Source organism: Vespa crabro, chromosome 9, assembly GCF_910589235.1.
Source record: "Vespa crabro chromosome 9, iyVesCrab1.2, whole genome shotgun sequence".
NCBI lineage: Eukaryota > Metazoa > Arthropoda > Insecta > Hymenoptera > Vespidae > Vespa > Vespa crabro.
The window spans coordinates 1,252,501-1,278,585 of record NC_060963.1 but is presented as its reverse complement, the minus strand read 5'-3'; the positions used below and the strand labels follow the sequence as shown (position 1 = coordinate 1,278,585).

At 35.2% G+C, this 26,085-nt stretch overlaps 5 protein-coding genes and 1 long non-coding RNA gene across 6 annotated transcripts in view; 4 read left to right on the top strand and 2 right to left on the bottom strand.

Annotated features, from left to right (window-relative positions):
• The first annotated feature begins 1 nt into the window (after nucleotide 1).
• Nucleotides 2–4,491, top strand: LOC124426734 (IQ domain-containing protein H-like). The gene is given in 9 exon segments (XM_046968796.1): nucleotides 2–48; nucleotides 381–809; nucleotides 986–1,454; nucleotides 1,549–2,722; nucleotides 2,799–3,058; nucleotides 3,060–3,323; nucleotides 3,427–3,673; nucleotides 3,910–3,960; nucleotides 4,452–4,491. Coding segments are annotated over 8 exon segments (2,925 nt in total). The 3' UTR covers nucleotides 3,945–3,960; nucleotides 4,452–4,491.
• LOC124426733 (mitochondrial 2-oxoglutarate/malate carrier protein-like) lies at nucleotides 4,175–4,834 on the top strand. Its single transcript, XM_046968795.1, has 3 exons — nucleotides 4,175–4,329; nucleotides 4,452–4,585; nucleotides 4,656–4,834. Exons 1-3 carry the CDS (start codon nucleotides 4,175–4,177, stop codon nucleotides 4,832–4,834), a joined length of 468 nt encoding a protein of 155 aa, XP_046824751.1.
• LOC124426424 (mitochondrial 2-oxoglutarate/malate carrier protein-like) lies at nucleotides 4,513–5,385 on the top strand. Its single transcript, XM_046968087.1, has 2 exons — nucleotides 4,513–5,036; nucleotides 5,168–5,385. The coding sequence occupies exons 1-2, from the start codon at nucleotides 4,921–4,923 to the stop codon at nucleotides 5,358–5,360; spliced, it is 309 nt and encodes a 102-aa protein (XP_046824043.1). The 5' UTR covers nucleotides 4,513–4,920; the 3' UTR covers nucleotides 5,361–5,385.
• LOC124426420 (trichohyalin-like) lies at nucleotides 5,368–7,993 on the bottom strand. Its single transcript, XM_046968082.1, has 9 exons — nucleotides 7,859–7,993; nucleotides 7,618–7,791; nucleotides 7,286–7,480; nucleotides 6,868–7,052; nucleotides 6,663–6,783; nucleotides 6,342–6,549; nucleotides 5,942–6,273; nucleotides 5,712–5,879; nucleotides 5,368–5,629 (listed from the first exon to the last, which is right to left on the bottom strand). Exons 1-9 carry the CDS (start codon nucleotides 7,937–7,939, stop codon nucleotides 5,477–5,479), a joined length of 1,617 nt encoding a protein of 538 aa, XP_046824038.1. The 5' UTR covers nucleotides 7,940–7,993; the 3' UTR covers nucleotides 5,368–5,476.
• Nucleotides 7,994–26,085, top strand: part of LOC124426425 — a 129,977-nt gene continuing 111,885 nt past the window's right edge. The window contains exons 1-2 of the long non-coding RNA XR_006942721.1: nucleotides 7,994–8,706; nucleotides 10,362–10,416. This is a non-coding gene — a long non-coding RNA (uncharacterized LOC124426425). The remainder of the gene's footprint in view (nucleotides 8,707–10,361; nucleotides 10,417–26,085) is intronic.
• Nucleotides 10,969–14,143, bottom strand: LOC124426422 (enhancer of split mgamma protein-like). Its single transcript, XM_046968084.1, has 2 exons — nucleotides 13,216–14,143; nucleotides 10,969–13,081 (listed from the first exon to the last, which is right to left on the bottom strand). Exons 1-2 carry the CDS (start codon nucleotides 13,288–13,290, stop codon nucleotides 12,515–12,517), a joined length of 642 nt encoding a protein of 213 aa, XP_046824040.1. The 5' UTR covers nucleotides 13,291–14,143; the 3' UTR covers nucleotides 10,969–12,514.

The window sequence follows — 26,085 nt, the reverse complement described above, 5'->3', positions numbered from 1 at the left end:
AATGGTAGTAATAAAAATTGAATATATAAAAATAGGTATTTTAAAGAAGTGTGCAATTTAAAAAAGGCGCCATTATAATCACGAAAGTTCTTCATCTCTTGTTAAAAAGATTAACGGTTATGTTCGGCTTATAATTTGAGAGAATGTATCGTCCTAATTCCGTTCTAGAAAAAATTAATTGTGAGGATTTATATTTGCAATACGAAAAATTAATAAAAGACAATATTCTTAACATTCAAAGGCAAAGTTTTTACTTGAGGGATTATTTGTTACGTCGAAGAAATGAGATCGTCCAAATTATTAGGTTGCTTTTTTGAATCAAGTAAGAAAAATTTTTATTCTCTTAAAAATTTAATCCCATTTTTCATTGTATCAAATAGAAAAGAAAATGATCATGAAGGGACAATAGAATTGAATAAATTGCGAGAACTTTGTGATAAAGTACAAAAGGGATTAATATCGATCGAAGAAGATTGCAATAAATTTTGGGTAGAAATGAAATTAGATTTGTTATTAGAAAATAAAAATCGATCTGAGGCTTTGTTAGATAAACTTCCGATAAAAGTAAAAACGGCTTACGAAGAGTGCAAAAGTGCTTTATTGAAAAACGATGAAAATATTTTGTCATTGATACGTTGCCATTGTAAATGGAAAAATGTATCTAAATCGATTATGAATGGTGAAAAGATTAGGCCGGAAAAATTAGATCTTTTACCCACGAAATTCGACGAAACTGATTTGAAATTTAAGCAGGATTTAATGGACTTACGAACCAAAATGTTTTCTTTAGTCAACGACGAAATGGACACGTAATTTCTTTTTCTTTTATCATTATATGCATATATATATATATATATATATATATATATATATATATATACATATATATATATATATATATGTGAGGGTGGACACGCATGCGTGGTTGTGTGTGTGTGTGTACGTGTGTGTTATAAAAATATTTATTATTAAGGATTTGTCAGAGAACAGAAGTAGAAAATGGAGTTTTATCCACGAATAAAAATTACTATCAAATCATGAAAAAATACAAACGTTCCACATCCATGAATAAAATAGATTTATCACATATTCATGCTTTGAAATATATCGACGGAGAATTAACGAAAAACGAAGGATGGTCTAATGTTCTCGATGCTAACGGCAAACAACTTAGATCGAAATGGTATTTGGTTGTATCTCCACAAATAGAAAAAATATTGAAAAAACGACGGATATATTCGTTTCGTTTGGATCCATTAAAGGTCTTTAATTTTTTACTATCTATACCCGAAAGTGGAATACATTTTAAATTGTCGAAGGAAGATTTACTTCTTTTATTGCAAGACATTTCGGAGGAAGGGCCTTGGATAACGAGTTGGAAGCCTCAATTAAAAACTTTGGATAGAAAGGAAATTGCCGCCATTTTGATACAGTCCTGTTGGCGTGGTTATTGGGTAATCAATAATGTTTACGTTCTTTCTTTTAATTAACGAATGAATTTATATTTTAACAATAAATTTTTTCTTTTTTTTTTTTTGTAATCTGTAGCTTCGTAAACAAATAAACGAATCTTATCGTCGTTATATAGCAGCTAGCGTATTGTGGTACAAATGGTTATTCTTAAAATCCAAACGAGAGATATATACTAATCATTTGAAAAAAATGCTCTTGTCGTTGAACATAAGTCGAATATTTAATGAAAAATTGAGCAAAGAATTCTACGACTTGATTAAATATCCACACGTGATCATTCATCTTCCATCGCTTGGTTATTCCATTAACATTCGTCAAACGTTCATTCCAAAAATGCTTGGTATTTATCAACACTCGATGATTTTCAGACTTTCATTTTTACGCAATCAAATGTCTGAGATTGTTTATATTTTGCCTGTCGATGCTACGCAAGATTTATTATCTATGTATGTTGATATTATCGATTCTATCGTTTCACAAGAACGTACAGCGAATCGTGTAACGTTTCTTACTCTTTCACAAGCTAAGACTCTCGAATGTACACACATGAATGTATCTAGGATTTTACATTGCTCAGAGAAAACTTTGACGGCTATTAGAAAAAAGATCAATGGAAAACCAGGATATATTTTACCTTGGATCATTGATGAATGTGACGTTAGAGTATCGGATTATCTTTCTATACCTTTGTTAGGGCCAGATATGATCCTACAACAAGAATTATTAAATCTATCGAAAATTAGTGAAATAATTGAAAATCTTGATTTACCACAGCCAGCTCATTCCAAAGATATACGAGAGTATTCGAAGTTATGCGCCAATCTAGCTAAATTAATCATATTAAATACCGAAATTTGTTTATGGTTAATTAGATTGAATTTCGGGGTACAGACCAAACACTATGGCGTATTTTTGATCAATCACATTAGTATACCATTCATGCCTACGATCAGAGAAGTAAGAAAACAGTATGGCGACGAATGGATAAATAATCCCGATGTACGAGAGGAATATTTAAATGCTTTGTTAATTCATTTACCAAAAATTGTCTCCATTGTAACGAGTTTTAACAAAGTCCATTATAATTCATGGAAAGATTTTTATAATCACGTACAAAAGTTTGGGTGTTTGTTGCAAGCTGTACCTAATGAAAAAAATTCAAGTACCATATCCGTATCACTTTTTATTCCAAATAAAATCACTAGAAAACCTTTCAAATGGATCGGTACTTCGAATAAATTACAATTAGGTATTTCATAGGATTAATGATTTGTAATTTTTTTTTTTCAAATTATTAATACTAATAAGACTTTTATTTTCTGCAGACGTTAACTTTTCAATGTTTGCTTATATGATACCACAGACTTCAGTGAATATAGAGATCTTAAATCCAAGCGTAAATAAACTTGCTTATGCTCTGCAACAGCTCGGCTATTTTGGATATTTAACTATAGATTGTTATTGTTATTTCGATAATAACGAAGAAAAAATGGTTGTATTATTACTCGATATTTATCCTTATTATTCTCATTTACAAATGTACGTTGATTGGATGAAATTTGTTATCGATGGCTCTTACAAGTACGATCTAATTTGATTCAGGTCAGGTTTATTATAATATTTATCAATTATTAATCCCCATTATATTGAATAGTTCTAAAACAAATACTTTCAATGGTAATGTCATTGTACGAGAGCATTCTGAAAAAAAAGTAATTACTTCGTCGATATATGGTAGGGAATGGGACGAAACTACTGAGAGAACTGCAATAGTAATTTGTGAATTATATCATGTCAATTTGCCTGCTTATTCATGGTCCAAATTGAAGATCCTTATGGAAGATGTTGGAGTATGAACATAATTATTTTTCCCTTGTTCTTTTTTCTTTCTTTCTTTTTTTTTTTTTTTTTACAAACATAAACGATTCCTTGATACTACTTTACTTATTTTAGATCATTTACGATGCTGGAAAGAAAGAAGGTTCTCATTTTATTTTACACGATAGCGAGATAAAGAATACTGGGACCATGGTGATTGTTACTCCCAACATGAAAATGACATTATCAAAGACATATAATATTTTGAGAAGTTTATGTCACGCTTTGTCAACTAAAAAAAAATCAGAATCGAATATGTTGAGTGTAGCTAATTTTTTTGAAAAATTCTCTTTAAATTATTACGATCAATCTTATGATCCATGTTAGTAAATATTAAATACAAATAAATGTTTATCACATTTGAATCGTCTTATTTAAACAAAAGAGCAACATTTTATATATTTTCTTGATAATGCAATATGACGGACAGGAGGTTAAAAAAATTTAATAAAAAATCGTGAAAATCTTTTAATTAACATTTTTTTTTGAATTACTATAACGATATATCAATTTTTATATCTCGATTTTAATGGAGAACATTTATTTTTTATCACAAAGCAAAGCAACCGTACCGACTCCCATTAAATATATGATTGGTGGAATATCTGGGTAATTAGTATTTTAATAATTGTAAAACGATAAATAGGAGGTTGAATAAAAAAAGAAAAAAAAAAAAAGAAAAAGAAAAGAAGAAGAAGAAATTTAAATTGTATAGAATTTAAATATAATTTTGTAGGACATTAGAGAAAAAGTATTTTGTTTATTTAGGATAACAGCACAATTATTGACACATCCGACTGATGTTGTGAAACTTCGTATGCAAATGACGAACGGCAGTTTCGTAAATACTATACGTGAAATTCTTGAAATGAAAGATCCTCGTAGGTTTTACGATGGATTAAGTGCAGCCCTTTTTCGTCAGATAACTTATACTATGACCAAAATGGGAATTTATACGTCAATGTTGGAATTTTGGATGTGATTGTTTCCATTTATTTATTGAACATATATTATTAATGTTTTACATATATACATTATGTATATATATATGTGTGTATATATATATATATGTCTACTAAATGGAACAAAATTATTTTTAGAAATCATTTTGGACGTCCTGATTATGCTGGTATGATTAGCATTGGAATGTTCTCTGGCGTCGTTGGTTCTTTTGTTGGGACACCTGCTGACGTTGTACTTGTACGAATGGTAGGCGATATTAAATTATCACCAGGTAAGCATCTATTAAAATTTTACATAATTCACAAGGTTTAAGATACAAAATTGTTTCTACGTTTATATAGAAAAACGAAGAAATTATAAAAATGTCATAAGTGCTCTTATTGATATATGCCAAAAGGAAGGAATTACAACATTATGGAGAGGTGCTGCACCTTCTATTGGAAGAGCAGCTATTGTCAGTGGTGTACAATTGGGTACATATAGTCGATTGAAATACGCGTTAATAGATACTGGTAGATAAAACATGCATCTCTCTCTTTTTCTTTCTCTCTCTCTCTCTCTTTCTCTTTAATCTCTCGTTCAGTATTTCTCGAATCTTGTTTTATTATGAATTCTTTTACAGGTTATTTCATAGATAATTCATGGACGCAATTTCTAGCAGCTATTCTTTCCGGTTTTGTTGCAACTCTTACATCTTTACCGTTAGACTTAGCGAAAACAAAGTTTGTAATAAGAATAAATATTAGCAAGAAAAAAAAATATATATATATATATATATGTATATATATATATATATATATATATACACAGAGATTATCTTATAGTATCATATTCTTATGTTTATTTTTAATAGAATACAAAATTGGGTAGGACCAATGAAGCCCCCAGGCATGATCAAAATAATGAAGCAAACCAGTAATCGAAATGGCTTTTTATCATTGTGGCGAGGATTTTTAGCTTACTATACAAAGGCTTGTCCTACGGCAATAATTACTATGCTATTAGTTGATCAATTACAAGCATTATATATTCGTATTTTTACTTGAATTTTTAATTATAAAACACGTTGCAATTATGTATATTATCACGCGAACGAATTAATTTATCGTACTTCGTGTAATATCGTTAAGAAACGATTTCAATTTAATTTAATCGTGAATATTTATAAGTCATATATATAATGAATTTGATTTTCTGGAACAACTTTTGTACAACCACGACGGATTCCGTGTCTACGTTGTTGTTTCACTTGTTTCGGTGAAATGGGCTCAATCTTTTTTCTTGGTTTTATCAAACCCATTTCTTCATTGCATTCCTTTTAAAAAATAACAGATTAGTTTTATTTCAGTATTGTTTCAATGTCAATTTAATTAATTAATAAAATAATGTATTAATACCTTGATCGCTTTCAAAATGGGATAAAGGGGTCTCACTCCTTTAGATTCATTTAAAACTTGTTGATTGTAAGACAATACTCTTTTGTTGACTTGTTCTACAGCCGCTTTCATTTCATTGAAATCATCGTCTAGTTGTTTCTCGTGTTTACGTTCCTCTCTTTGCAATTCCTAATCAAAAATACGTCTATCATTATATCTATCTTAAATCGTTTTATCGTAATTTTACTTACGATATGTTTTTGTAGATCTCGAGCATAATTAATTTTTTTCTTTCTTTTCTCTATTAGATCTTCTAATTCTACTTGTTTATTGTATTCGTCTCTTTTAAATCTCTGCAAAGTTTCCCACGTTCGAATCTCTTTTTCTTCTTTCATTTCTTTTATTTTCCTAGCTTCAGCTTGACGTTTATCTTCGATTATAATAGCTTTCATCGCGGCCTCATGATTCTTTCGTTCTTTTTGTCTTTCCAATTCGTTTTTTTCTATTTCATTGACTGCCCTTTCGAAATTCTCTTTTTCTTTCTCGACGTTATGACGACCGATGAGAGACGCAAATTTTTCACCTGCCGATATTATACTCAATTAAAAGATTATACAAATTTCGTATGACTTTTCGTAAAACTTTTCTCACCTATACGATTAGCCCTCTCTTCTCGGGATTGCTTTTGATTTTTTGCTATTTCTTTCATCATATTTTTTATTCGAGATCTAGATCTATTGTATACATCAATCGCTAGATCTTGTAAATTCTCTTCACGTTTATTTTCAACCTCGGCACGTTTCTTCTCATCGATCGAATTTAATAAAACTTTTTGCATTTCTTTCTTTCTTTTCAATTCCTATACACAATTTATTTAAGTATTTAATATATTAATAAAAAGAAAAAAAAAGAAAAAAAATAAAAATAAAAAATAAAAAGAAATTATTAGAAAGCTACTGGAACTAAGCTTACTTCTTCAGCTTGACATTCTTTTATAAGTTGAAGATCTCTATTCATATTTCGTTGATCTTTTATTTCTTCCTTTAATTCTTCATTTTCTTGTATCTCTTTGTTCTTAGCATTTTCTTCGATTCTTTAAAATATTCGTAAATGAGTCGATACGTGAGCGCGCGTGTATGTGATTGTAATTATTTATTAATAAGTTACATAAACTTACTGTTCTTTTAATTTTTTAACATAAATTTCCATTTGCATCGTACGTTCTTTCGCTTTTTCCTTTTCCTCTTGCTCATACTTTGCAACATCTTTTTTAATCGACTCTACGTATTCGGCCTCTTGTTGATCATCTAATTCTCTAATAGTTTTTCGAAAGTCAACTTGGGCGTTTAATTCTCTGAGACACTAGAATTTATAAGATATTGATTATCTTATAGTGTTCAAAAAAAAAAAAAAAAAAAAAAGACAAAAAAATAAATAATTAAAAATGGGATTACAAAACTTAGGAACCTAATTGCTTGATTTCCTTGCTTGACTTCTGTTAGTTACAAAAAATTATATCGCAGACCTAAGTCTTGAATCCTTTTTCTTTTTTTTTTCTTTTTTTTTTTTTTTTTCCCCAACAATCTTCTATATACCTCCGATGCGAGCAATGCTCCATTGATCCGTCTGCACTGTGGTTGTTTGTATAGAAGTAACAGTCGTGCTTGTCGTACTACTTCTGCACGTTCAGCTTCATTTTTTATTGACATATCTTTAACAAACTGTATTCTTTCTTCTTCAGCTTTTCGACTTTTCGACAATAGTTCTTCTTTTCTTCTCTTTTTAATATTCTATGGAGATTTGTATTATGTACAAAAAAGAAGAAAAAAAGTTTTTTAAAATCAAAATGAAAATAATACAAAAAAAAAAGAAAAGAAAAGAAAAGAAAATAAATAAAAATATGAAATATCCTAAAACTATATAATACCTCTATAGTATTGTCCCATGTCTTGGACATTTCATAAGTTGCCTTCTTAATAGCATTCAATTTCGCTGCTGCTACTTCCCTTTCTTCAGCCAATCTTTGCGGCTGATTAACGTAATCAACGAAGCGTTGAAAAGCGCTTTCAGAGGCTATCAATGCCAGTTTCCTCTCGGATATCTGTGTACAATGTTATGTTATTTAATACGTAACAGAGTACTCTTTGAGTTTCTTTAAGGAAGCTTACTTTAGTATTTTCTAACGTTTGTCCAGGCTTCAAGTGATATATTGAATGCATATCCGGTTGAATTACTTTTCTTCGAACCATTTTTAATAAACAATTGATAATATATGTATGTGTATGTATATATATATATATATATATATAACGTGGAATAAAATAATATTTTTTAAATACTGCAAATGTGTCTTATAGAAAAATTTCGAAAAAAGAAATTGTGCGGGTATATAACGATGATCTCTCTTCGCAATAAAACATATTGGAATCTTGCTTGTTTGACTGGTTGATATGGAAACTCTATGGAAACCAAATGAATGCGATCAATACCATTCTTCAAATATATTCCCTAATATATTATTCTTTTCGTACGATAATTCTGACGTTTTTTTTTTTTTTTTCATTTTATTACTTACGATCGAAATAATATCATTTCAAAACGATGATAAACGATTAACTTTAATTATTGTTATGCTTAATGTAAATATAAAAATGAAAAGAGGAATCGATCGATTTAAAATCGGATATAATGAAGAATTATATTTAAAAATATTAAGAACGATATATTTTCCCGCTCATGAAGGTTCTATAATTAATTAATATATAGAAAGATTCGTAATGACGGTAATAGAAAGGCTGTCGTACGATCTACTTTACCGACATAAATATAGACGGGCGCTCGCCGTTGTTCGTTTTCGTAATCGGCCGCAAGATGGCCGCGGAGCGCAACCGTGCACCTGTAGTGACAGCACGTGCTAAGACGACTATAAATTGTGATCAGATAGTTTCCCGCTTTTTAAAGTGTTACATTTCGGCTCGTGGAACATTCGGAAGGATAATAGGTGTCGTCGAACCTGGTAAGATCGTTAGAATATATGTAATTTAACTTAGATGGTAATACGAAGTCAATATTAATATCGAACGCGTTAGGCACGTGTGCGTTGGTCCGGCTAAGTAGCGTGCGATCGTTTTTCGATCGACGATTAACCTTGAAGAGAGCTCGTGCGTTTGCCGCGCATTCTCAACGAGAGAGAGAGAGAGAAAGAGAGAAGGAGAGAGAGAGAGAGACAGACAGAGACTGAGAGAGAGAGAGAGAGAGAGAGAGGTCGTCGAACGATGATCTATTATTTACGAATGGATAACGATCCGATCGTTTTCGTAATGTTATTTGTGTCGCGATCGTTCGTGCTACAACGAGTTTCTGCCGATGTTGCTAACCTTAATCGTCTTCGGGCGTCTTCGCTCGAGTTTCTTGGCGCGTGTATAGAGATAAAAAGAGAGAGTGAGGGAGAAAGAAAAAAAGGCGAGCGTGAGAGAGAGAGAGAGAAGGAAAGAAAGAAAAAAGAAAGAACGAAAGAAAGAAAGAAGGCGCGTGGCACGTTTCGAGTCACGTCTTGTGGCTCATTGGTCGAATCTTCGACTTGTTCGACCGGTTACGACGAATCAATAACTTATCGCCTCTCTTAGGTCTACGTTCGGCGTTAACGAGTGTTCGCGAATTTTAACGAGGTTAGCGCCGCATCGCGGCTTAAGCCAGCCTACCGATACATTACTACTACACTGTTACTATTGCTGCTGCTGCTGCTGCTGCTGCTGTTGCTGCTACTTGTGGTGCTGCTGCTACTGCTGCTGCTGTGCTACTTGAATCCTTCTCATCTTTCTTCCTCTTCTTCTTCTTCTTTTTCTCTTTTTCATCATCGTCATCATTTTCTTCTTCTTCTTCATCTTAATCTTCTTCTTCTTCTTCTTCTTCTTTTTCTTCTTCTTCTTCTTCGAATGTTACAGATTGCCGCGACAAAACGCACGAAATCCCGCGTATTTTCGTATCGCGGAACAAATAGACGTTTTTCATTGGCCCAGTTCTCGTTAAACAATACCTCGTAAGCGTTTCAAATTGGACGGTTGAAATTGATGTTTCGTCTTGGCAAAGAGCCAAAAAGGTGTTCTATTGTAATGCAAGAGTGTTACTAAACATAGACATCGTGTCGTGTCGTATGTATTTGAAAGAAGGAGAAGTTTATCCATGGTGCAACGGGCTAATAAATAAGGGAGAGATTTCTTTGATCGAACATCGTCGTCGTCGAGAGATGTTAGTTCGATCAGTTGGAGGTGTAAATTTCATTGGTTCCCTCCATTACGAAGAGTTTTATTCGTTGTAATAATATAATTAATCTTGTCTCTCTCTCTCTCTCTCTCTCTTTCTCTCTCTCTCTCTCTGTCTCTCTTTTATCGTAAAGTCATCATTAGTCATTTTACGAGTGTAATCGAACGTGTTTATAATTTACTTTGATAACTCTTTCTCTTTGTCAATCATTCATGCGAAAAAGTGTTTCGAGGTTAGATATCGTGCCATCCCTTTTTTCCTCCTTCTTTTTCTCCTAAGGTTAGTCGATTTTAGGATGAAATTATATTTCAAGGTTATATATATACATATGTATGTATGTATGTATACATATGAACGCGAGAGTTTTTTTTTATATGTGCATACTAACACGGTGCTATCTCATTTCAGAAACAGAGGAAACGATAAGGAATGAATCACTCGGATTCCATGGAAGTCTCATAAAGTAAGTACATTATAATCAATGTCACTTCGATTCCGTAATTTTTATCCTTGTTATTCATTCGAATAATTGCATGGATGGATGGATGCATGCGTGCATGCATGCATGCATGCATGCATACATGGATATATGCATACATGGATATGTATGTACATAAGTAGTACGTATGTACCTTGTTTACAACGAAAGGATCTGTTTAACTCGGGCATATCGATTTCATTCATTTGAATTTTCGATGAGACGACTTATTGTCGAGTATTAACGTTTTTCTTTCATTCTTTCTTTTTTTTCTCACTTTTTTTCCCTTATTTTTTCTTTCTTTCTTTTTTTTTGTGATTCTTTTTTCTATTTTTCATAAGAAAAAAAAACAAAAAAAAAAAAAAAGAATGAAAAATTTAATGAGCTATGATTATGATATGACGACGCCATATTGCAACGATCACGTGATAGGGAAAAGAAGAATGTGTGTGTGTGTATGAGAGAGAGAGAGAGAGGGAGGGAGGGAGAGAGAGAGAAGGAGCAAGGTTTATTAATGAAGTGTTTATAACCTAGAAATTGAATAGACGTTGAAACATATTTATTAAAACTTTAGTATCATTTTACTATCTCTACTACAGTAAATATCACAGGTACACGTTTCTCTATCACAATATCCTCCTCTCAATAGAGTTAAGTCGACGTCTTTTTTATTATCTTCTTTTTTCTTTTTCTTTCTTTTTCTTTTCTTCCGCTTTTTTTAAATTTCTAACTTAACACGCATATCTCTCAAACGATTTATTATATTAACTAAAATATTTATTATATTAACAATAATGTAAAAGACGATCTTCGAAACCCGATGCCCTACGCTTTGACGGAGGAGGAAACGCATATACAACAGACGTTTTCATCGCGAGTTAATTTGTGCACTCTGTTTCATCGATTGCATATATATAATATTTAACATTAATCAAAAAGTTTCAGAAAAGAATTTCGAAATATCAACGCATCTCGTTATGTCTATTTTCTAAAGAAGAAAACAAAACAAAAAAAAAAAAAAAAAAAAAGAAAGAAAAGAAAAATGTTCATAAAAATAAAAAAGAAGAGAAAAGAGAAGTATTAGTGGCATTGGAAACAGAATGCACTTTTATCCGAGCACAAAAATTTTCGTTCGAAGATTTTTCTCGCGAGGAAATCGGCTTAATAAACAAGATATGTATATTTCGATAAAAGTATGAAACAAACAATAGAAAAATTTAACCATCGGGATTATGTTAATTAAAGCTTCAACCGTGGCTGCTTATTAATGCATTACGGTCAATTATTTATATATATATATATATATATATATATATATATATATATATATATATGTGTGTACATATATATATATAGAGAGAGATCTTAATACTTCCTTCGATTTTATACAAATCGATTAACGCGAAGGAGTTTAGCTCGGGTCTTCTTCAGGTAGATTTGTTCGTATTACGCGAGAATAGAATATTCGGAAGAGGACATCACTAATTCAGAAGTCTTTCGTTTCGCTTTCTTATTTCACCGATACATTTGAAGATTTTCTTTCGTCGTCATCGGTTAGAACGATTTTGTTTTCTGTATTATCGTTCGTTCTTAGAAATACTTCAATTTGTTCTTCTTTCCCCTTCTCTTTTTCCTCTTCTTCTTCTTTTTCTTTTTTTTTTTTTTGTACCTCGTCTTCCTCTATCGTAAACGAGTCATACTGAAACGCAAAACGATCGATACTTTTTCCCCACGAGAAAAATAATATAGAACTCTTGAGAGTTTCCAATTATGTATGTACATCCTCGTATATCGATTATTCCGAGATCATCCGTATTAAATCACAGATGAAATTGCACCAGAACCGTCGCACCGCGTGAAAGAGCATCATTGTCGTTCTCAAACGTTTATCTCGTTCTCACGTTGAGAGTTACTTAGGCGTGGCTTTTTTTTTCTCATTTTCTTTCTTCTTCTTCTTCTTCTCTCCCCTCCTGTATTTTCTTTTTTCTTTTTTTCTTTCTTTTTTCTTTTTTTTTCTTTTTTGTTTTTTGTTTTTCTAAGAGAAATTTCAAGGCCAACGCGAAAAAAAAGTTTTCCTTCGCTTTTACCAGGGTCTCCAGATGGTTTCGTCGGATTTAGCGACTCGTAAGAGACCCTCCGCGAGATGATGATGATGGCTCTGTTGGGGGATGGTATCGACGTCCGTTCTTACCGGAGATGGTTGACTCGAAGCCGGTGTAAGAGGCATTGAATATTCGTCGGAGCTAAGTTCGCTCGATGAGGAAGGCGAGGATTGTGGTGCAGCCACGTGGATGGTCAATGGTCCGGTCTTGTCCATTGAATTTAATTTGTGTCCAAGATGGGTCATCAATTTGGTACCTAGGGCTACATCGACGCCAGGCGTTGCCGCTAGACAACGGCTAACTTCGTTCGCGCAATGCGTATAACCGGCTCTGAAACGATCAGCATCTATCACCGGATTCGCTGATAAACGTTGCTGACGTTGAAGTTTGTGAAGATGGCGAACGGTCAATTCGAGGATATCTGCTTTCTCCAATTTTGCTACGTTTTCCCCGTCCCCGGCTAAAGCCGTCACCATAAGATCCTTCAGCTCGTCCAAGCAACGATTGATCCGTGCTCTACGTTTTCGTTCTAGCATAGGTTTCATCACCTGCAATTTCAAATAGAACAAAAATTGTTTATAACTAAACAAAAAGAATTACTTTATTCTTCGTCGAAAAATTTTCATGCGGATTATTTTATTCTCGGAAAAAAGAAATATGATGGATCATTCGGGACACCTACCTTTCTATACTGATATGTCCTCGAGATAGGCTGCTCTTGGCCATCGACCATGATGATCTGCTCGTGCATCTGCATGGTTAATCCCTTATCGCTTCTTTCGACGTACTCACAACACCAATTTGCAGCACTTTATATAGTATATATAGTATATATGTGTGTATATAAATATACACATATATATATATGTATATATATATATATATATATGTATCGTGTACACTCAATTTTCTTTCTTCTTTGTTTTTTTAATTATTGCGTGCAGCAATTAACAATAACAACACACTGTTTCGTCGAACTATTTAATCTCTGTCGAAGAGAAAAATAGATAGACAGATAGGCAAATAAATGGATAGACAGATAGATAGACAGACAAACAGAATTGATAGAGAGCAAGTAAAACGGTCGAGCGAGTCAGTCCGTGATCGGTTAAAACGCGGCTCTCCTCGTCGACCTTTCTGAACGATCAGCGTGATTGTGGTGGCTGGTGGGTTCGAGGACGGCTTATATAGCCACGGGCCCCTGCGCCAGGGAGGTAAAGGGGCGGCAGCAGGGACCATGGTGGGGGCCAGGCCTTCCGTGGGAACGGTCCGTAGAGGTTGGTTCCCAAGCAAGCACACCACCTGTAAGCGGCAGCTGCCAGACACGCGCCCACACCAAGCCATCGTCACCGTTCCTTCGTCCTTCTCGCACCTACCCGCATCGTCTATCTCTCTCCTCCTTCTCCACCTCCTCCTCCTCCTCCCTTCTTCGTCGATCCTCGTCTCGTGCGCCATGGTATGCATTCTCTCTCGCTCTTTCTCCCTCTCTTTCTCTTTCATGAGCGTGCACGCTCGTACGGAAGAACCAGACCGACTATCTCCTCATCCTTGTCTTTCTCATGCAAACAGGAGACTCTCCGTCCTTCTCCTTTTTTCCTTCTTTCCTTCTCGAGCTAGCAAGAGAGGGTCTCTCCCCTGACCACCGTTCTCCTCCTTCCTCCTCCTATCGTGATTTGCTATCTCCCTCTCTCTTTCTCTCTCTCTCTCTTTCTCTCTCTCTCTCTCTCTCTCTCTCTCTTTTTCTCTCTTTCTCTTCCTCATCGGCGAAGCGTGCTGGGCACAAGTCCGGCGTCCTCTCGTGAGATCGCGATCCCACCGACTTACACGGCACGTTGCCTCTCCCAATGACGCCAATGCTGATGCTGACGGTGGCTCGTCGACTGCTGATGGCGGTGGTGGTTGTGGTGGTGGTGATGATGGTGGTGGTAGTGGTCCTGGTACTGGTAGAGTCGTACTAGTAGTAGTGTTCCTTTCGGTGTTTGCTCTTTTCGTTCGCAAGAGTACCAAACGATCTTATCCGTTCGTATGGTCAGATCGATCGATCATTTTCCGCTCATGTTAATGTGCGAAGGCGGCACAAATCGCAAGCCAGCAAAGATAACGATGCTTATTCTTGATAGCGAGTAAGAGGCATTGCCGCCAACTACCAGTTCCTCTTTTCGACGATGACATCTCTAATTTGCCGTTAAGCGAAATAGATCAGAGAGAGAAAGAGAGAGAGAAAGATTTCTTTACGGGATGACAATTGATTCTCTTCTGAAAGAATTGATTCGTTCACTTTCCATTGCTTTTTTTTTTCTTACGCTATTTCATTCGTACTCACTATTATATATTAATTAATTATTTTATTCTTTCTATTCTTATCACGGTTATATATATATATATATATATATATATATATAATAGTGATATATATATGTATATATATAATATTTTGTTCTTTTTACGTTAATTGTCGCTATCGTTTGCATATTATAATTAAAGAGAGAGAGAGAGAGAAAAAGAAACATACGAAAAAGAAAAGGAAAAAAATGTGCTAAAATATATCACGTTTATGCAAGGTAGTATTTACGAAAAGTTCATAAATTGGGAAAGAAGAGAAGAAGGAAAAAAAAAGTTTGTATGGATCGTTGGAAGAGTTCTTCGAGACGCCTAATTTTGGGTAGAGACGGTGGCAGAATTATATATCTCTCTCTCTCTCTCTCTCTCTCTCTCTCTCTCTCTCTCTCTCTCTCTCTCTCTCTCTCTCTCTTCGTTCTCTTCTTTTCTCTTTTCCTCATCTCATTTATTTTTTCTTTTTCTTTACCTTTTTTTTTTTTTCATTCCTTCTCTTTTCTTACTGTCGAGGCAGATATCGTGCTCGCTAATTTCGAAGGGAGTTGAGAGTACTTAAACGTCGTTCGCACCGAATAATTACGCACGCTTCTTTCTACCTGTTCTCCTTCCGTTCCTGTCTTTCGTCTCTTTTGCTACTGACTCTCTCTCTCTCTCTCTCTCTCTCTCTCTCTCTCTCTCTCTCTTTCTTTCTCACCCTACATTCGAATACACTTCTTTTTTTTGCCCATCGCTCTCTTAACGATCGACCGCGTCATTAACAACTGGCATCAGTTCGATAGAGTACGAGTAGATCGCGAGATAAAGTCGACTCGATTCGATATCTCCTCTCTCTCTCTCTCTTTTTCTCTTTCTCTTTCACCCTCTCAGCCTCTTTTTTTCACCCTTTCCTCTGTTTTGCTCCTCCTCCTTGGTAAAAGAAATCGAATGGTCTCTCTCTCTCTTTCTCTCTCTCTCTCTCTCTCCATCTCTTTCTCTCTCTTTCATTTTCTTTCTCTGTTTATTTCTCTTTATTGCTCTCCCTTTTCTGTTTCAAGTCGAGATCCAATTAAAGCGAAAACTGGCACGGCTCTCCCCATCCTGTTATTCGATTCCGAAAATTATTGGAGAATCCGAAACTCGCACATTTCGATTTCTGCCGCAAGGGAATTTTAGTAGGGAAAAAATAGGAAAAAAAAAGAAAAAAAAAAAAAAAGAAAAAAAAAGAACGATCGATCCTCGTACAGTGGCATTTTGCAGGTTGCAATAATTGATGAGAAAATTGTGTTCGGCGAATGAAAAAATTGAAAGAGTTGATTTTGAAGAGGCAACGTTATATCGACGATTTTTACAATTTTTTTTTTTTTTTTTTTTTTTCCTCTTAACAATTTATCATAAATGTTTTCATTTGATTACTTAACGATCGTTACGTTAGATTTATTCAAACAATCATGAACTAATGAGGAAGAGTCTACAAAGAGGATCGTAGAAGCAAGCCGCACGATATTATAATTAAGCGATTTAAAAGGCGACGGAACGAATCTTCTAGTTTCTCGAATCGATTTAATAATTCGTCTCGTTAATGCCACGATCGGCGTTACACGCAGTCGTCTATTCCAAGAAAGAAAGAGAGAGAGAGAGAGAGAGAGAGAGGGAAAGGGACAGATGAAAAGATAGACAGAAAGACAGACAGACATAGACAGACAGACAGACAGAGATCAGAACGACATTGATTGATCGCAAGCGGCAATCGAGTGCCGTTCTTGCCGCATTTCTTTCTCATTTCTAACGAGATTATGTACTTACCTCTTATAAATAATTGAAATCATCGATATGTGTATACACATACATACAAATATATATATATATATACATATATATATATATATATCGAAACATGTTCGAGACGTGTTATATTTTACATCATGTTTTCACGATTCTCTCTCTCTCTCTCGTGCGCGCGAGCTCTTTTTCTTTGGTACGAATGATAAGAAAAATCGCACGCTGATGATCGACAAGATTTTTATTTTTTGTGATCTATACGATCATAAATAATTCATGTCCCTTTCTCTTAATTACAAACAAACGGGTAGATCCATAAAACTATTTCATTGCTTTCTTTAGATTCTTCGTAGAAACGTTGTTTCCATTTCGTCAGTTTTCGAACTATTCCAATAATAATACATTTAGACATCTGCATTCAATAAACATCTTTAATAGCCCGTAGCGAGTACATATGTAAGTACTATTGGGGATCTTTTTGGGATTGAAAAATCCTTAGGGATGTCACGTTCGAGTGATATAATCATTATAGGTTGTAACAATTAGGCCGTAAATGTTGCCGTCGTCTTTATTATCGATATAACGGGAAATATTTATTCGGTCATTGATTTCTAGCTATATACTTCCAATTCTTTATCGAGAATATAGAGGATATATATATATATATATATGAGTTCAAAACAAATTTGAACAACAATGAACACGTTTTACCAAGTACTTTTATATAACCCATATACTCTAAAATTACGACGAAACGTAAGGCAAATGCTCGTAAACATATACAATTCATTGAGCTACGATTGAAGGACGATTTATTAACAAAACTATGTACACACACAAGTCTTTCAGCTGTTCGCGAGAACATATGTTAGTAAGTAGCGCGAGAGCAGTCGTTTGGCACGTGCCATCGAGATCGCTCAACTTCCTTTTCCCTTTCATATGCAACCCCTTGTCCAACGAACCGTTCGTTTCTCATTGCACATGTTGCATTACCAGTTTCCCAGTACTTCGGGGTTGGTTGAATTAGCGTGTATTTATTCTATCTATCTATCGGTATTTTAAAAGTAGGCGCTATTTTTTTTCTTTTTTCTCTTATCACTTTTATGACTCGAAATGATACGAGCATAAAAAAGGGGAGAGAAGAGGAGAGGTGAGATGAGATGTGTGCGATATTATTTCTCGAGCGTTCCTTTTTGCTTGTAATCAAGTAATCAAGATATATCCATTGGACGTAAACATGAGACTTCCCGCTGAACCCCGTTGACCTACTCTACCAGTATGGCGAAATACCTTAAACGTGAAGAAGGAAGGAGAGTTAGAGTCGCTTGATGTTCCTTGTGGTAGTGTGTAGTAAGAGAAGAGTATAGAGTAGAGTAGAGAAAGAAAAAGAAGACGAAGAAAACGAAGAAGAGGAAGAGGAAGACGAAGAAGTTGAAGAAGACGAAGATGGAGAAGAAGACGAAGACGAATAAGGAAGGAGAACGGAACGAGGAACGGAACATTCTCACGGGAGAGTAGTCGGCTTCACCTGGCGCCAGGCGTCCGCACATGCTGCGAGAGAGTTGTTCCTCCTCTCCTCTGCACTTCGCCCTATTTAAATGCCCTTTTCGCCCTCCGTTTAATTGAATAGTGTGCCTACGTGCCGTGGCACGTGCTCACAATACCAAAGCGTACGCCGCGCTGTGCTTATTCCGCGTATACACGTGTACCTTCTTCTTCTTCTTCTTCCTCCTCCTCCTCCTCGTCCTCATCCTCCTCTTCTCATTCTCGAAACTGCGCACAGTTTCTTGCAAAGTGAAACCTGAATATCTCTTGCCTTCCCGTGACCTTCGACCTTTCCAATTCCACGAGAGATATGGAAGCGCGACCACGGTGAAATCTTTTCCCGCGCTGCTCTTTAACACTTTCTCGTGAGTTTAACTTTTAGGATTCCTCGTGTATCATCTTCGTCTTCTTCTCTCTCTCTCTCTCTCTCTCTCTCTTTTTTTTTCGAGAGAGAAAAAGAGAGACAGCATGCGCGTGCAATAACAAACTATCACAAATCGTATTCGTTATGTTTATTAAATTCTTCTTTGCATATTGAAATTTACTTTTATCGTTGGAGATATAAGTAGGCAGAAATTACATAAAAAGAGAAGAGGAAGAAAGAAGAAAAAAAAAAAAAGGAATAATTCAGTCTTGTAAAATAAATAACTTTCGAAGAAAGTTCCTCATAAAATCTCGTGGGAGAAATTTTGCGGATTAGTAGTTTGCTCGATCGGCGGTTAACAATCGATGTTCGAGTTTCTTCTCTCTCTCTCTCTCTCTCTCTCTCTCTTTTCTTTAGCCGCCGGCAGCCGACGTTGTTCGGCTTTAACGGGGGAAAGGAAGGCGGCTTCGCTTCGATAGGACCTCGAAGGCGCCCTTTTGTGGTCCGGTCTCGGGCCCAAGATCGCGCACGTGCTCGGCTTTCCCACGCGTATATCACGCAGCCGGTCTGCGCTCCTAAAAGAAGGGAGAAGGACGGTGAATATACCGTGGGCCCCCATTGTATTGGGCACGGGCCTTAGACACTGGAAATTAAAGATCTCTTTCTCTCTCTCTCTCTCTTTCTTTTTTTTTTTTACCTCCTTCCTTTTTCGTGTAATCCTCGGAGGAATGCCGCAACTATGGATTTTATTATATCCAAGTACATGTAACATTGAGCGGTATATAACGGTGATAAAACAAGTATGAGCGTATAAAACGGTGTGTAATTTTGATTTTACGGTAAAAAGTAAATTGTTACTATTGAAAGTACAGAAGGAAATACAGACAGACGCGCACACACACACACAGAGAGAGAGAGAGAGAGAGAGAGAGAGAGAGAGAGAGAGAGAGAGAAGGCAATGACATGGTTTCTCTCAAACAAGTTCACCGCGTATCTTTTTTTATCATAAAAAATTGTCTCGATAAGAGACAACCGGTTCTTCTCTGGAACGAACCGTCAAGTTAGAATTTCCACGCTGATTTTACAATAATAATCCTTGTAGAAAACAAATTTAACAGTATCTTCTTCGACGATAAATAGCGTCATTCATCGGTTTATTTTGAAAAATTATTGAGAATAGTAGGTTTATTTAGACAGCGGGGAAATCGGATCTGTCGTACGGTTTCTGTACCTACATATATATTTATGTACATATGTATGTACTAAAGATGTATTTACGAGTATATACTTTGTAACTGTTGTTCGCGAAAGTAGAGAGTAAATTGATGATGAGTCAAGATATTGATCGGTGTATCTTTATCGGAACACCTCTCTCTCTACTTCCGTTGAGAATTCGGATATATATATATATATATATATATATATATATATATATATATATATATATACATGGATATCAATGATTACGAGACAGCTCGCACGTTCTTAAAATCGAACGATAATCGATGATCGATGAACGAGAGGGGGAATGATACTTCTTTGCATGATACGCGTCTCGTAATGTCGTGCTTTAAAAAAATGTAGAATATTCGGGAGTGGGTTAGTTGTAGGGGTGGAAGGGGAAGGACCACCTACATACATAAAGCGTTGATCTCATCAGGTAGAACGATCGTGAAGCCTTGCAGTCTTATCCCGAAAATTCCTAGGAAGCTGCTGACTCATCGTTTCTCGTCATTTCCGTCTGGTAGATCCTTCCCCCAATTTCTGTCTCTCTCTCTCTCTTATTTTTTTTTTCTTTCTTTTTTCTTTTTTTTTTTTACATTCCAATCGACTTAATCCGTCCTCGCAATAACTTTTTCTCCTCACATTTTTTTTTTCTTCATTTTCCCATCTCCCCACCTTTCTTATTTTCTAAGTTTTATCTTCCTCCTTATCTGTTTTATCGCATTTTGCAAAAAGCCTAATCGAGCGTAAGCACGAACGATCGTTTCGATTAATTAACATAATTATTCGTTAATAATAATCGAAAGAGAGTTCGATTCCAGTTTCGTTCCATTTTCGTCGTGAAAATGTTTGTAATAAGAAGAAAACGATGGGGGAGGGATTAAAATAATAAAGGGAAAGGCGCAAAAAAGAAGATGAAGAAGGAAAAAAGAAGCAAATAAATAAATAAGTGAAAAGGAAAAGAAAAGAGAGAAGGAGGATAAAAGTAAAATCGTAATCGTAACTTAAAGAAGGTTATATGTGGATTTTATTTGGAAGACTGGCACATCGTCATCGACGATGTCAAGTATATACGTATATTGAACGTATTTTGTATTTAATTTGATGCCTTTTTTTGAGAAATTTATTATATTCTTCATTAAACGAAAGGAAGAGAGATCTGCTTTCGATTACCCTATTCTGTTTTCTTTTTTCTTTTATTTCTTCCTTTCGCTCATAAATTCCTCCTCTCTCTCTCTCTCTCTCTCTCTCTCTCTCTCTCTCTCTCTCTCTCTCTCTCTCTGTTTGTTTATCTCTTTTCTTGTCTATCTCCATACGAATAACGAAATTCGAACATCGAACACATATAATAGGAAGAAAATAAAATGAAATAAATTAAAAAAAAAAAAAAAAAACGAAGAATAAAAATATCAAAAAAAAAAAAAAAGAAAAAAGAAAAAAAGAGTAAATAAATAAATAAAAAAGAAAAAGAAAATAATACTTCGTGATTTCGCTTTAATCGAGCCGGAAGCCTTCGTTAAAGGGGAGTATCCGTTAATTGATCCTACCTCGGTGATCGAACAAAAATATGTACCTGCCGGGGCTTCTCTCGTTCGCAAGTGACTGAGTGCGTGAGTGCGTGAGCTCGAATGAATGAGATTGTGTATGTATGTGTGTGTATATATATATATATACATACGTATGTACGTATGTATGCGTTACCTATGTATACGTATATGGGTGCGTGTGTGCGGAGAAGAGAGAAATAAGAAGAAGAGAAGGAGAAGACAGATAGAAAGGGAGAGAGAGAGAGAGAAAGAGAGATAGAGATAAATAGAGAGAGAGAGAGAGAGAGAGAGAGAGAGAGCGAGCAAGAGAGAGAGAAAGAGAGAGAAGCACGGCACATTTCTCGTTCCTGAACTCGGAGATCTAACTACCACCTGCCTCATTTTCCCACGAGACCGGAGCAAACCTTTCGAATACCGATGAGATAGACGAGGACGAACTTCTTCTTCTTCTTCTTCTTATTCAGAACGGGGCGGGAGGGAGGGAGGTAGGTTAGGACGAGAAAGGGAGAAAAGAAGAACAGTCGTGGCCTTTGGTAAAGAGAAGAAACGAGATACATAGAGATCTCTTTTTTTCTTTCTTTCTCTTTCTCTCTGTCTGTCTCTCTCTCTCTCTCTCTCTCTCTTTCTATCTCTTCCTCTCTTTCTCTTTTTATCTCTTGTACGTGTGCGTGCGCTCCCTTTTGGTAAAGGTGAAGAAGGAGCAGGAGGAGGAGGAGGAGGAGGTGGGGTTAAAAGAGACTCGCGACGCGATCTTCTTCCTATGGCGGAGCAGGTAGAACACGTGCTGGCACGAGGTGAGTCAGACGCGAGAATATATCGAGACATAATCGCGTATTTTTCTTCCCTCTCGTTCTCTCGTTCTCTCTTTCGTCCTTTTTTATTTATTTTTTTATCCTTGTTTCTTTTTTTTTTCTTTTTTCTTTTTCTCTTTTTTTTTGTTCTTTTTTATACTGCATTTTATACATACATACGTATATATACATATGTATATATATATATATATATATATATATATATATATATATATGTATGTATGTATGTACATAAGCACGTATTTATGTATATATAGTTTCTCTTTTCTTTATTTTATTGCAATCGATAGAGGAAGATGTATTTTTAAAAAAGAGAGAAAGAAAAAGGGAGAAGGAAAAAACGTACGTGATAGTGTGTTTCTCAGCACCAATTCAGCACTGTCTCTTTAGCGTTAGTGAAAAAACAAAAAAAAAAGAAAAAAAGAAAAAAAGGAAAAAAAAAGAAAAAAAAATGGATAAAGTTAAAGAGATATATTTCTTTCGATCAAGGAACGTCGTCGTCGTCGTCGCCATCGTCGTCTTCTCCTCGTTTTCGTCGTGTTAGTCAACATCGGCCCAGGTATAAAATTAAGGGTGCGTGCTTTTATTTATTTTTATTTTTTTTTTTTTTAATTTCTTTTTTGCTTCAATTTCTTTCAATTTCTCTTTTTTCTTCTTCCTTTTTTTTTTTTTTTTTTTTTTTTATGTATTTCATTTCCATTTTATTCCGCTTATATATACCCTTTATCGGCGATACTTAGTAAAAATTTTTTTAGATCGCCGAAGAGTCCACGAATATGCAAATAAAGTCGATGGGCCAAATTAAATTCGATATTTGGTAGAATCGTCGTTTCGTCGATTCGCAACTGATAAATCGATTTGGACAGTTGCATTATATTTTCTTTTTATTTTTTTCTTTTGCAAATGACTTTGTCCCGTTCTCCTTCCTAATCCCTTCTATAGATCGATCGAATTTAAAGCAAACAAGTATATATATATATATATATATATATATATATATATATACATGTGTGTGTGTGTTGATATCTCGTGAGTGTCTTGATATTCGAAAGTGGATTAGTTTAAAGATATCTTTTTGAAACAAGATCGAAAGAACGATGTTAGAATTTTTAACTCGATTCATTATTGCATTGACGTTTCTCCTTATAATTATATCCGAATATAACTAATGTACATACATTACATATTAGCTACATAGTAAATAAGTCGAAGAAAGTAAGTAGGTTATATATGTATGTATCATTTAAACGACAAGACACGGCTGCGATAAGTTCGTTGCTAATAATAGGTTTGTGCGAAAATACCGATTACGAATGATCAGAATTATATTTTCTTTTCTTTTAATTATATCGTTAAGTTTCTTGACGTAATCGCTGCGACGAGTTTCAAGTATCAAAGCGTTCGTAGAGACAGATCGAATGAGCGATCAAGCGAGCGAGAGAAAGTGGTAGAACCAATATGTCGCATTGATTATATTCATCGTAATAAAAACAAGAATATCTGTCGAGAATGTGCATATCGACACGCGAGCCAGCACGAGGATAGTCGACAATTAAACCGATGATGATAATTGAATGGGACTACGTGACACCGTTGTCAGGGTGTACCGTGCCAATCGATGTTTGCTCGCTTCTGTATGTATGCATTTAATTGCTTATTACTTTTTAGTCGTTATATTATATCCATATATTAAGAATAAAGTGGAAAGTGAATTTTCGATGATTCGTGTTAATCGATCGACGACATTCGTTTAATTATCCTTTCGACCTCGTCGATACGTTCACAAAATTTTGTTACGAATTATTTTTAACACGAGATATCGAGGAAGGTATTCATTCTTGCAGTTAATTTTCTTTCAAGGAGGATATTCATTTTTGGCGCGACGGTGACTCTCTACTTGTTATTAATAAAAAAAAAAAGAAAAAAAAATAATAAAGAAGAAGAAAAAAAAACGATATCGACAAACCATCGCAGTTATCGTACATTGTAAACGCATGTGACGATAATTAATCGTCAATATGTACCATACGTTGTGCGAAGTAATTATTTCTCGATTCGATCGAAAACTCGTCCCACTGTCTCGATAGGAAATATGCGAAAGACCAAATTCTTTTTTTGCAAGTATTCATGTTCGAAGTGAAGTATATACATACATATATATATATATATACACATACACGAAGACATACACGTTTCACAATCATACGTAAGTAAATATGTAAGTTCGTATCCTTGGAGAAACCTCAACAAAGAACTCTTTGATCCGATGAAATCTGATTTTTCAAGGTTTTACTTATAGAGAAATCGATCGATAATACGCGAACTCTTCGCCGTCAACGAAAACAAATATCTCGTATATCTTATTTATTTTTTTTTTTTTTTACTCATTCTCTCTCTCTCTCTTTCTCTCTGTCTCTTTCCCTCTCGTTATCTTGTGATTAAGCGCGGTAAAACATCTGAACGAAAAAAAATATTGTCGAATGAACTTATCGTTGCGTGCACTGTCTTTCGAGACATTAGAAACGATTTCTTTCCTTTGGAATGTTATATATCATGTATTTTATCTTTTTTTTTCTTTTTTTTTTTTTCCCTTCTCAAACGAAAAGAGAACACGGCGCCTCCTTCTCGATATATGTTCAATGCACGTGTGGTGGTGTTATCGGCATCTTTTTAGGGTGCCTCTTACGAGGACACCACAAAGAATCCTTTCATTGCCTAATTAGGATACTTTCGTGACGTTTATACGTGAACGAATGAGTCCAACTTTAGCAACGTGCTTGTGCTTCATCGTCAGTTATATATTACTGTTTTTCGTAAGATTAACGACCCCGAAAGGAATAACTAATTTCTCGTGGGCTTATATCAAAATGACTTTCGTCTTTTATACGAGATAAATGGTATACTTAAAAGTTTCATTTGAATTCTACGTGGATATGAATATTTATGATAATACTTAGATTACATTTAAACTGAGTTATAATTAGATATCCTTCTCACTCGTGTGAATTTTTATGAAAGTGCGAGGGAAAAGAAAAATAGAAGAAGAAGAAGAAGAAAGATGGGGAACGTTACGCCTCCTTACTAATATCGACGAAGACGATGGTGGTTTATATTAGCACGAGCCCCCTTAGGGCTCGACCCCTCTCCCTCCCTCGATACGAAGGAAACAAGATCCCATACGGGTGTTGTCCTCTCAACAGATTCATTTTTCTTTCGGTTCAGACTAACCGTTCCCACACTTTTCGAGCCATTGAAGAAGGGTAAACCAAAAGAATTCACCCCTATGTACTAACTACGTAGGTGTTGGAAGAGTAGAGGATCTAAAGGGGCTAAAGGAATCCATAGAAATTAAAGGGATCCTCCTTTCAGGAAGTTTTTCTATTGGGTAGCCTGCAATACATACGAGGCTGACCTTCTTCCCGTTCAATAGTCCCAACAACCGTTTCCGTATTTTCCAAACTTGACCCTCTCTACCTCCTCTCCTTCTTCTCCTCCTCCTCCTTTACCACCACCTTTATATTTCTTCCCGACGAGTAAAATGAAATATTTGTCGGAGCCCCTACTTTCTAAATTGAGATAAGCTTTTCCCATGTTCACATTCGAACATTTTAACATTCGACTATTTCTAATACCAATATGGGTTCATATATATGGAAAGCAATAAAGACTATTTTCTCGCTCCCTCTCTCTCCCCTCTCTCTCTCTCTCTCTCTCTCTCTCTCTCTTCCTTCTTGAGGATTTGCATTTAGGGTAAAAACGAGTTGGTAAAACGGAGGAGAAAGGGGAGGAGACCCTTTTTCGTATTTTGTTAGATCTTAAACGCAGGTGCTTTTGGCAAATGTTACCGAAATAATGGTAGGCGCATGATCAACGTTGCCCCGATAGAAGTTAGCAACAGGTAGTAAAGGTAGTCCCCCTTCTCCTTTGGCAAGATCCGTTTACGACATTCCTAATGCGTTATTCTT

Excerpts from the sequence above, each read along its gene's own strand:
- LOC124426424 (XM_046968087.1), top strand. The coding sequence starts at position 4,921 with ATGAATTCTTTTACAGGTTATTTCATAGATAATTCATGGACGCAATTT. Across the intron at positions 5,037-5,167 it reads TTAGACTTAGCGAAAACAAA|AATACAAAATTGGGTAGGAC; the intron begins GTTTGTAATAAG and ends TATTTTTAATAG.
- LOC124426420 (XM_046968082.1), bottom strand. The coding sequence starts at position 7,939 with ATGGTTCGAAGAAAAGTAATTCAACCGGATATGCATTCAATATATCAC. Across the intron at positions 7,792-7,858 it reads AAACGTTAGAAAATACTAAA|ATATCCGAGAGGAAACTGGC; the intron begins GTAAGCTTCCTT and ends CATTGTACACAG. Across the intron at positions 7,481-7,617 it reads CATGGGACAATACTATAGAG|AATATTAAAAAGAGAAGAAA; the intron begins GTATTATATAGT and ends AAATCTCCATAG.
- LOC124426733 (XM_046968795.1), top strand. The coding sequence starts at position 4,175 with ATGACGAACGGCAGTTTCGTAAATACTATACGTGAAATTCTTGAAATG. Across the intron at positions 4,330-4,451 it reads TCAATGTTGGAATTTTGGAT|AAATCATTTTGGACGTCCTG; the intron begins GTGATTGTTTCC and ends AATTATTTTTAG. Across the intron at positions 4,586-4,655 it reads CGATATTAAATTATCACCAG|AAAAACGAAGAAATTATAAA; the intron begins GTAAGCATCTAT and ends ACGTTTATATAG.
- LOC124426422 (XM_046968084.1), bottom strand. The coding sequence starts at position 13,290 with ATGCAGATGCACGAGCAGATCATCATGGTCGATGGCCAAGAGCAGCCT. Across the intron at positions 13,082-13,215 it reads GGACATATCAGTATAGAAAG|GTGATGAAACCTATGCTAGA; the intron begins GTAGGTGTCCCG and ends TTGAAATTGCAG.